We start from the raw sequence: 11,337 nt of genomic DNA, 5'->3' as shown, positions 1-11,337 counted from the left end.
AAGAGAATTTTACAGCCCCTGAAGCAGTGTTGCTTTGCTGTGAGTGTATTTGCTCTCCAGCTTTTTCCACTGACCAGAGTGAATTCTAGAAGCAGAGTTGCTCCTTTGACCTTGATGCTCTTTTCCCATAGATAACCAAAATTGTGACCTGCATGCAGGAGATTTGTGATTCCCCCCCCAGGAATTTAAAGACAGGCTTTGCTCCTATAGCTGATTCCTATGTCAGCTGACTTGAGTGATGAAGAACTGATGAGGCATGGGCCCTTAATGACCCATGGGAGGTGAGAACTTATAGGTCCAGGCAATTAGGGTCAACTAGTCTATACTAGTTGCGGCTGCCAAAAAAAGGAGTCAGTTTTTTAACCACTTTCAGCAGACACCAGCTATAAAGAAGAGAGATTAGCAATTTATCCATATAGGGTATAGTGGAAGGCCTAGAAATTCACTTAACAGAGGGATAATAAGAACAGCATAATGCTTAGGCATGTGCTAGAATTTATCCTTTGTCAATGAAGAATCTATGAAGAAAACTTTTTTTAAGAAGTCTGACTTTTTTTAAGGCTGACTTTCTGGTGGCCAGGCTGTTTCTGATAGCTGGATTTTCAACAGTTAACTACCTGGTTTACATTGGAGAATTGTATTTTTACCTAGTCTTTTCTTTCAGCAACTCTTTTTCTGTAGTGTAGTCAAAACAGAGCATAATAAATGAATAACAAGGAGTTGTAGATTTTATGGTGCAGAAAGCATGCTTTATTTCAAATGAACAATTTATCTCAAGGAGGGTCAACAGCTAACAAGATTTATTACTACATTAGGAGAACTAAAGCAAATTGAAGTGCAGGGCGATTTTAATGTTGTAACAACAGTTTGTTTTCAAACTGTGGTCCATTGCTTAGTTGCCCGGAAGTGACTACTGGATGTCTAATACTACCACACAAACTCAATCACTGCACCCTACGAACCTCCGAGAGGGGGTACTGCTGCTGCACTTGAGTACCTAAATAGCTTCGTTGATTAAGGGGATGGCCAGGTGATGTTACTTTTTTAAAGCTATTCAGGCAGTCAATGTGTCAGAAACAGTATGCAGACAGTGGGTGAACAAAGTGTTGGCCGCTTGCACTTTGTCCAAAAATTGTCAGTCAGGTATGGAAATTAACGACATAATCAGATCCAATGTAAAACATTAAGTCAATGCTTACAGGAGGGTAATTGCAAACATCACCAATGCCTTACATTTCTGATTCAACATAAATATTCGTGCATGTATGAAATACTATGCACAGTATCATGTCTTAGGTGTAGGTAATCTTCAACAGGGAGCCTCTCTACCTGTTGAGGCATTCTTAGACATCAACGACGAGTTGAGGCGCAAAAATTAGTTAAATGTTGAGCAGGATAGTCGTTTCGTAGGAAACTTTCTCCTCCCAACTCTTAGTTTCAAAAGTTACGTTTCAAAATGTCATAAAATAAATGGTACAAAACTTCATAACCGTTAACATCGGCTATATACAGTATGTACATGTCAGTGAAAAAAGAGTTTAAAATTCTTAGGTCAGTAATGACTATAAGTCATAATGTATAGCTCTGCACTTTGTCTCATTCAGGTAGGTATAAAAATATTTTTTTTTATATTTACAGATCAGATACTTCAGTCCATATATGAATCACTTGTAAAAAGACAAGTGTAAATCATACAGATCAAGCTCTTTAAATTGATCGAATATTAATATTCACAGTGGCAGAATCAGTACCAAATTCATTTCCTAAATTCAGGGTATAAAGTCCACCATCGTTCTTCTGGACTCCCATGATGATCAGGGTGGTTAGATCTTCACTGGTTTCAATGTGGAATCTGCCTTGCTGGTCCTGACTGGTAATTTTTCTCCCTCTGCAGTACCATGTTATTTCAGGAGCAGGTTCACCCGAAAACGCACAAGATAGTGTGAGAACTTTTCCTTCGTCAATGCTGATATCAGATGGGAGAGCTTCAATTTTGGGTGGTACTCCTTTACAAAACAGGAGAAGAAATACAAAGTTAGTCTGTTTCCACTAAGCCATGCAGCAGGTTTATTCTGAGGACTACTTCAGGATATTTGAAGCACTAACTCTACCAGTAACTGTATTGCTCACCTCTCAGACCTGATTTAAGCATTTTACTAGTTGAACTCTCCAGTTGAGCCACACTAGATTTCCCCATAATACTGCTGGAGCTCATCTCTACAAAGGATTCCTTCATGGAGGACATGCTTTTGGCAGACATGCTTGCAAATTTCATTTCAGTCATGCTGCTACTGCTGAAACTGCTGAATGAAGCCTCTTGTTTAGAAGAAGCCATTTGAAAGGACTGAGAAGAAAAACTTTCGTGCATGCTTGCGTCGCCACTTGTCTTCAATACTACCTCTTTTGGAGGTTCTTCAATTAGAGCTGGGGAATATCGCAAACATAGAAGGAAAAACCAATAACGTCACATTAACAAAGTCATGCAGTTCTATATGGTTAATTTTACAGAAATGAAGAGACAGCATAGTTTGCTTTCAATGGAAAACTACAGTGGAGTATAAAATTGTTCACAATCATTTGATTCAAGATGTCCAAATCACAAACAGTAATTTATAAGTGAAACAAGTAGGAAATGGAACTGTTACTAGTATGTATGAGCTTGAAGGAAAAACATACTTAAGAAGAAACAGGTTGTCACATGACGTTTCCTATTAGAACTGTAACTAGAATTAGACACTGAGAAATTATGTGTGTTCAGTTCATGTTTGTGGAAGTTGTGAAACATTTTCAAGTTTTTACAAGCATGGTGTAGGAAAGTCTGTATTTCACTGCATTGTTCTGTAGCTATAAAAGGCAACAGAAAAGCTCAATCACTGTAGCTTTCCTTTAAACCCAAGCACAGTCATACAAGCAAATCATAGCAACCCCTTGATGCTAGGAACTGGAATATGGTACACCCAGTTCAGTTATGTCTAGGTTACCGTACAAATTTTTAACTGTGGAATTACTTTGTTTTGTTGGAACAGATTCTGTTAGTAAATGAGGAAGGAGTAATTGCCAGCACCAAGGTCTTAACACAGTCATCCTAGAAGGAATGCTCATAGCTTCTGTTAGCATGCATCTATTGATGTAATAGAGCATCCATGTGCTCCTCTGCGGGTGTTATAAAGATTTCTAATGCTGTTTTAGTTCTGTATATATTATATACAAAAGAAATAGGAACTTGTTAAAATACCTGAATCAACATTACCAGTGGCTTTTATCATGTCATGTTAGTAGACACACCACAGCAAAAAGTTGTGATTAGTCTGAACACAAGAACTGGAGAACAAACTTACGGAGTACAGTCAAAGATGCTGTAGCAGAGCACTGCCCATGGTAATTTTTTGCTTTGACTGTGTATTTTCCGGTGTCACTCACTGCTGCATTTCGAATCTCAAGAGAATATATGTTTTTAGAGCGTGTTACTCTGATGTGCGATGAAACAGCAATCTGAGGAGGGAAAAAAGATGGTTTCATTAAGATCAGTTTTATGAATAATTCTAATTTTTCAAGTAAATATATTAAATATATACTTACAGGTTGATTATTCTTAAACCACTCAATTTCAGGAGTCGGATTCCCAGAAACTTCACAGGTGAACAATACATCTTGTCCTTCATTGACGTTTTGAGACTTAGGCTGCATGATAAATGCTGGTTCATTGGAGCGCTCTTTAGAAAAGGTCAGAACGTACTGGCATTTAATAATGCCTTCATCATTTTTACCCTCACAGGTGAGTATACCTTCATCTTTATTACTAGCCTTTTTGATTGTTAGTGTGTGGTCACTTCCAGAAACACCATATCTGTAATCATCTGAATTTCTCAGCTCCATTCCATTCAGCACCCATTTTACTTCAGAGGCACCAGGAATGCTGGCTTTCAACGTCACTTTCTGCCCTTCAGACACTGTCATTTTAGTTGAAGAAGCTTTAATTTCTGCTTTCAATTGTTTGACATCTTCAGTAACAATTGACTTTTTAATGACTTCTTGAACTGCTGCTTTTTCTTCAGTTGTCACTGCTGATTTCTTCTGGGTAGAAACTGTAAACACCTCTTCTTTCTGAACAGATTTATGAGTGTCAGATACACCTCTTACCTGGGAATGGATATTTTTAAATACTTGGCCAGTAAACTGGAAGTTAGTTTTTGAAACACCTCCTTCCCCAATAATTTGACAGGTGTATTCTCCTTTATCAGATTCCGTGAGCTCATGGATTTTGAGCTCATAGGTGCCATCTGCTGCATAATGAAACTTGAAATGATGGTCTTCTTTCAGTTTTTTGCCATCCTTATACCAAGCCACTTCTCTGACACTTAAAACACTGCTTTCAACTGCACAGGATAACTTTACCTTATCTCCAAGAGTTTCTGCTTTCAGATGCTGTTTTATCTTTGGTGGAGAAGCAGTTGGTAATTGTACTTTCTCTGCTGGTACTGTTTTGTCTGCAGGTGGTGACTTTGCTTTTGGGGGGCTGCTGATGGGTTCAGGAGATTTCACTCGTTTAGGAGACTTAACTGGCTCTGGAGACTTCACACGAGGCTCAGGAGATTTGATTGTTGGAGGTGATGTAATTGTTTTCTCGGGAATTTTTGGTCTTCGAATAGTCAAAGTAAAATGCGCTTCCTGTCTTCCTTCAGAGTTTTCCACCACAACAGTGTAACTTCCTTCATCTGACATCTGGACCGAAGGAATTTCAAAGGTAGACTTGTACTGTGTTCGTGTTACTTGGAAGCGCCTCGAAGAAACAATGGGTTGACCTGCACGGAACCATGTCATTGTTGGTGCTGGTTCGCCATCAACGTCACAGGAAAATCTTGCAGTCTCCCCTTCAGAAACCGTGATTGACTGTGGTTTTGTAAGGATTGTTGCTGGTAGAGTGCTTTTAAATGCCTTGTGTACAGTCCTTTCTTCCAATGATTTTTCTTCAGCTGCAGTGATCTTTTCTTCAGAAGCAGCATAGTGTTCATATGATAAAAGTGATTCTCTTGTTGCTGACATTTCTGATTTGACCTCTCTTACTGAGGAACTTGCTTCTGTAGCAGATGCTTTCTTAAATGAGGAGACTGCATATGCCTCTGTTTTTGTCAAGTCAGGTAAAATTGACCTTGGTACTTGTTCATCTCTCCGCTGGGAAGAGTATGTAGTGTAATCTCCTCCAGTAACATCTAGTGTTGCATAGTCAGAGCATTCCCCTTTGTAGTTTGTGCATACAGCTCGGTATGTTCCACTGTCATCAATGTGGCAGTCGAGAATCTCCAGAGTTAATACCCCACTGGTATTAGTAAAATGTATCTTACTGCTCTCCTGGAGCTCAATGCCATTATGGTACCACTTCACTTCAGCAGTTGGTTTTGACTGGACATTTAGAATGAACCTGGTATTATGGCCACACGGTACCCGGTGCGAGCGCATTCTCAGGGTAATGCGAGGAGCATGGTCAAGGGTAAAAGGCTGCTGAGTCAGAACTTCATATTTTCTTTCCATAGTTTTCTGAGTTTTCAAAGCAGATTTCATGGACTCATATCTAGAAAATATATCAAATCTTGCCATCCTCTCAAACCGAGAGAGTGATCTTTCACTAGAAACTGGGCTAGGTGAGCGTGGTCGAGTTCTCTCTGGTGTTGGGGATCTTCTCTCACTTTCTTCAGGAGGCCGTGAGCGGGGTCGAATTAATTCAGATACAGGACGCATCAACTCAATGTAAGTTGGAGAAAGAGATCTTCTTCTCCTTAGTAATCTAGAGGGAGGTGAAAATTCCCTGTGAACGTGTTGCACCATTTCTATTTCTTCTTCTTCTTCTGATGTGATCTCAGTTATTTCTCTTTCCCTCCTTCTCCTGAGTCTACTCTTTTCCTCCTCTGCCATATATTCAAGCTCACTCCTGTATTCAGAGAGTCGTTGAGCAGTGCCAACAGGACGGAGCAATTCTTCATCCTCTCTTTCATCCATTATTCTTTGCTTTTGTTTCGGTGGTCTGTAGGCAGCCCTGTCATGGCGCTGACGAAGCTCTATGTAGCTTGCACTGGTGTCAGCTTTAGTTGGAATATGATAGCTTGAATACCTCAGCTCTCTTTTTCTTTCTTCCTCTGAACTGACCTGTGCTCCTGCAGTAGAATACCGAAGGGCAGACAGTTCAAAGCGTGGGGGGCTTTTACTTGGCGGGGAAGCAGAAAAGCCTAACTCCAGCTCTTCTTCAAGGCGCAGTCTTTCCTCTTCAGTTCTTTTCATGGCTAAATAGTCATCAATAGGCAGGAGTAATTCCTCATCAGACAAGTCACCAAGTGATCGCCGCCTTGGTCTGTAGTAATATTCATAGTCTGGAGATGGGGTACGCCGACGTGCTGGTCTTATAATTTCAAGATCATCTTGTGTTAGCTTTGGTATGCGCCATTTAGGCTTATACTGATCAGAAATGCGTGGCAGCGGCATCACGTAGAATTGCTCCCACCTGGAAAGACGTATGCGTTTCTGGCGTTTCTGAACAGTTCTCTCAAGTTTTCCTGGCATTTCATATTGGTCTCGCAGCCTCTTGTACCACTTCATGTCTGACAGAGGCACAAAGTGTTTTATGTTCTGATCTTCCTCAAGAGAAGTGCGCACATGTTTGCGAGGCTCTGGGACCTCGTATGGCATACGAAGTCTTCTTTCTTCCTTCTTTTCTTCTTTCTTAATTTCATATTCACCTTTGACGGTCTTAGTGCTAACAGCTGGTTTATATAAGATAGCAGCCTCTCTGAGAGCCTCTTGTGCAGTTTGTGTCAGTGGAACAGCTTCAGCCCCAGAAAGGATTTCTGCCATGCGTAAGGTCTTGTCAATTTGCCTCTGCACGTGCTTCTCCCGCTCTTCTTCAGTCTTGTACTCATGCTTGACATATTTCAAGCGTTCAACTTTTAGATAAGCCTGACAACTTGTAGATCCAGCACTGTTTGTAGCAGTAACTCTGTAATAACCACTGTCTTCTGGTAAAGTATCTCTGATATGCAAAGCATAATAATCTAAACCTTCATGAATTATATCAAAGTTAGGACCAAAGGATAGAGGTTGACCATCTTTCTCCCATTTCAATGTTGGTTTTGGTACACCAGATACCCTGATCTCAAAACTGACATTTTGGCCTTCTTGACATTCAGCATTTGCCAGCAGTCTTTTAAACATTGGCCTTAGTGTGGCATCTGCTGGAGGTGGATGCGGAATCACCGTCAGCTTAGCTTTGCAGCTGTCTTCACCATATTTATTGCGTGCCACAATACTGTATTCAGCATCATCCTCTTCAGTGACGTTATTGATGATGAGCTGATAAAGACCCTTGTCTGATTCAAAAGTATACTTCCTATCATCATCACCAGGTTTGATTTTCTGGCCTGATTTGAACCATGTTAAGCGAGGTTCTGGGTGAACTGTTATAGTTACTCCAAACCTGACATTTTCTCCAATATATGCAGTGCGGTTGTACAAAGGCAGAGTAAATTCTGGTGGGCGCTCTAATAGTCTCATAGTATCAACCCGTCGTTTCACTTTCCTAACAGTTCTGCATCTGTAGTGCTCAGAAATTTCTCTCACGCCTTTGACAAAAAGTTCTGCATAAGAGCTGTCTTCACCATAGTCATTTACTACCTTGCATCGGTAGGTGCCATCATCGGATTTAGAAACATCTTTGACATACATGGTTGCCACACCTTCTTCATATTTGATTTCATATTTCTCATTGCTTTCTAATTGCCTCATACCAAAGTACCATGTGACTTGTGTGGACTGATCATAGTTTTCAATCCTACATACGTATTTGGCGTGCCCTCCTTCTTCTGTAACAGCATGCTTTATCTGCCCAGCAATGGGACCAATGTCTATTGGCGCAACTTTAACTTTAGCCACTGTTACACCTTTCTGAGATCTAATTGCGCCACCACAGGAGATTCGGGCTACTGACACAACTGTGTTCCACTCCTTCTTTACTAGAGTTTGGTAGTAACGCCTATGCCTCAAGGTCTTGATGACTTTAGTGCTGGTCTTTTCTGTCTGCTGTTTTAGCCACACGTGGTTAAGCGCTTCAGCAGCTGTCATCCGAGCTTTTCTTTCCTTTACTAGTAGGCGATCGATGAAGTCCATGGCCTCAGTGCTTGTATCTTTGAATGCTTCATCATCAAAGTTGTATTCAGCATTTAGAATATTTTCAATAACTTGTTGGTTTGTTTCAGCAATGAAAGGATTAATGCCACTGAGAAGTATATATGTTAGAGCACCAACTGACCACATGTCAGTAGCTGTGCTGACCAAATCATGATGATGTACTTCAGGTGCATAATATTCAGGAGAAGTGAACTGGAGCCTAAAGCTGTCTCCAGGCTTCAATTGTCTGGCTTGACCAAATTCAACAATTTTAACTACAGAACTTCTTCTTGTGAAGTAAATAATATTGTCTGGTTTAATATCAAAATGTCCGATGCTGTGGCGATGTAAAAATTCTAGTGCATCGCAGACCTGGCGTACATAACTTACTATTTCTCTTTCATTCAGTTCAAATGAAGCTGTGCTTATTCTTTCAAAGATGTCAACTCCAGAAATGAATTCAAAGATCATGACCAGTTCTTCTAGGCTTTCAAATGATTCATGAAGATACAGGATATTTTGGTGCCTAGCAATGTTGAGAATGGAAATTTCTTTCTTTACCAAAACTTGGTCAGCACCCTTTACTTTGACAAACTTGGCCAGGTAAGTCTTTTTTGAAACTGCCTCAACACAGCGGTGTGCAATGCCAAACTGCCCACGTCCAAGCTCTTCTGCAATCATATATTTGTCATAGAGTTCCTTTGTAGAATAGTGAGCTGCTTTAACTGTGGTGACTTCTCTGGTCTCATCAACTTCTTCATCATAGTTCATTACTCTGGTCTTATCTTCCTTTGTGATAATTGGATCAGTAGGTTCAGAAGGGTGGCTTTGGCCAAACTTGTTTTCTGCAATTACCCGGAACTGGTAGGTGGTCTTGCCAAATAGGTTCACCACTGTGTATCGTGTATCACGAGCTTGTGCAACACGAATCCATCGCTCTGCTGTTGTAGCACGTTTCTCAATAATGTAGTTTATGATTCTGCTTCCACCGTCAGTAGCTGGTTCATTCCAGGTTAAGTTGACTGAATCCCTTGAAATGTCAGTTACTTTCAGACCTCTTGGTGGATCAGGCACATCAGCCACATCTAATTCAACTGTTTTTTGATCGATTCCAAATCTGTTTTTGGCACAAACAATGTAAAAGCCTGCATCTTTTCTGTCAACACCATTTGGGAAAACAAGAGATGTGAATGATCGTGTAACAATGACTTGGTAGTGTCCATTAGTATCGATGAGATCTTGTCCCTTCTGCCATGTGATGACGGGGTGAGGCTTGCCGCTGAATGGAATCTTGATGCTCACTACTTCCCCTCGGAGGGCATGAACAGCTCCCATGCCTTCCAGGTTTTTGGGCAAGTGAATCTTTGCAGGAACTGGAATAGAAAGAGGAAGAAAAAACAACACATGACCAAAAGCACATGAGAAGAGCACCAATAGTCTAAATATTCGAAGCTTAAAAAGAATTTATCTTAGGAATCAAGACGCTTCATTCACCTTCAACATCCAAAGAGGCAGTGCCAGACACAGATCCTCCTTGGTTGGTAGCTCTAACTTGATACACTGTGGCATCATCATCTGTTACATTTGTGATGACCAGCTGGTGATATCCACCCTTGAATTCCTGTATCTTGACCTTTTCACCATCTGGCATTATTTCTTTGCCCTGTCTGTACCACTTGACAATTGGTTTAGGATGACCAGTGACTTTGCAGACAAATGTGGCATTAGCTTGGAATTTCACATTCAGATTCCTTAGTTCTTCCTTGAAATGTGGAGCTTGAATTGGTACATCAGATTTTGGAATGACTGGTTGTGATACCTCACTCCACTCACTTTCACCACCAAGATTTTCACATTTTACACGGAACTCATATTCAAGACCTTCAATAAGATCTTTCACAGAATAGACGGTTTCACGAATTTCATCTGTTGTTACAGAAATCCACTTGTTTTGTTTTTTCTCACGCTTCTCGAGATAATAAGTTCTGATCTTTGCACCGCCATCACTTGCGGGTGGCTTCCATGAGACAACACAAGAATCCTTTGTGACAGCACTTGCTACTGGCTGACCAGGTTGTCCTGGTTTATCTGTAAAGAATAAAAAGGTTCAAAAACTGAAGTGAGTATGCCTTAGTAATTACAGGGGCATACAGAAATTGATATTTTGACGTCCACTTACCAAATGGAGGCTTCATAACAACAACTGATGAAACCTCCAGTGCTTCACTAATGCCATATGTATTCTGAGCAGAAACACGGAAATAATAGCCTGCATTTTCAGTTAGGTTAACAATTCTACAGGTTGTGCCTGAAATGCTTGAAGATACAAGTTGCCATTCTGCTCCTTCCTTGGCTTCACGTTTCTCTATGATGTAATTGGTTATCATAGCACCTCCATCATCCTCTGGTGGTTTCCAGCTTATGACCACAGAATTCTTCAGTATAGACTCTATAACAATTGGCCCTAGTGGTTTATCTGGCTTATCTGTAAAAGAAAAAGCATAATATTTTTATTTCTTTTGCCAGCAAATATTTGAGAAAATATTCCACAAAAATACTGAAAATAAAATTAATTACCTTGTATTTCCACATTAAGTACAGTGTCAACTGTTCCAAATGTGTTACTGAGTTGCACTTTGTACTTCCCAGCGTGAGTCTTGTGCTGGACATTCTTAATAGCAAGATGAGTATAATGCTCTGTGTTCTCAATAGTGACTGTTTCTGATCCTCTCAAAGGTTTGTTGCCGTGGAACCAAGTTATTGCTGGTACTGGTCGGCCAATATACACGATGTGAAGGCGGAGGGTGCCACCTGCACCTGCATAGTATTTCTCTTTCAATGGGAAGCCAGGATGGAACTGAGGAGGAGCCTGCAGTAATAGCTTGCCACTAGTTTCAATTTCTCCGACATCATTGGTAGCCATACAAGTGTAGAGACCTTCATCCTCCTGTTCATCTGTTACTACTGTCAGTGTATGGTTGCGTCCATCAGATGACATTTTGTATTTTCGGCTCTGCACCAGTTCTTTGCCGAAACGGTACCATTTAATATCAGGCAAAGGTCTCCCGACAATCTGGCATGTCAGCTGAGCTGCTTCACCCAGTTTAGTTGTAACATCCTGCATTTCTTTTTTTAGGGCAGGTGCTTCTCCAGCTACAACAAAGAAAATAAAAAAAAAAAAAAAGA

General features: G+C 40.6%; 1 protein-coding gene across 1 annotated transcript in view; it reads right to left on the bottom strand.

Annotated features, from left to right (window-relative positions):
* Positions 1 to 720: 720 nt before the first annotated feature.
* The window catches only part of LOC137667504 (titin-like), a 245,020-nt gene continuing 234,403 nt past the window's right edge, over positions 721 to 11,337 (bottom strand). Inside the window, 7 exon segments of the mRNA XM_068408322.1 lie at positions 721 to 2,006; positions 2,131 to 2,424; positions 3,339 to 3,492; positions 3,580 to 9,524; positions 9,646 to 10,239; positions 10,331 to 10,636; positions 10,729 to 11,304. Coding sequence (XP_068264423.1) covers positions 1,708 to 2,006; positions 2,131 to 2,424; positions 3,339 to 3,492; positions 3,580 to 9,524; positions 9,646 to 10,239; positions 10,331 to 10,636; positions 10,729 to 11,304 — 8,168 coding nt within the window. The 3' untranslated portion in view covers positions 721 to 1,707.

Source organism: Nyctibius grandis, chromosome 9, assembly GCF_013368605.1.
Source record: "Nyctibius grandis isolate bNycGra1 chromosome 9, bNycGra1.pri, whole genome shotgun sequence".
NCBI lineage: Eukaryota > Metazoa > Chordata > Aves > Nyctibiiformes > Nyctibiidae > Nyctibius > Nyctibius grandis.
This window is presented reverse-complemented; position numbering and strand designations above follow the sequence as displayed.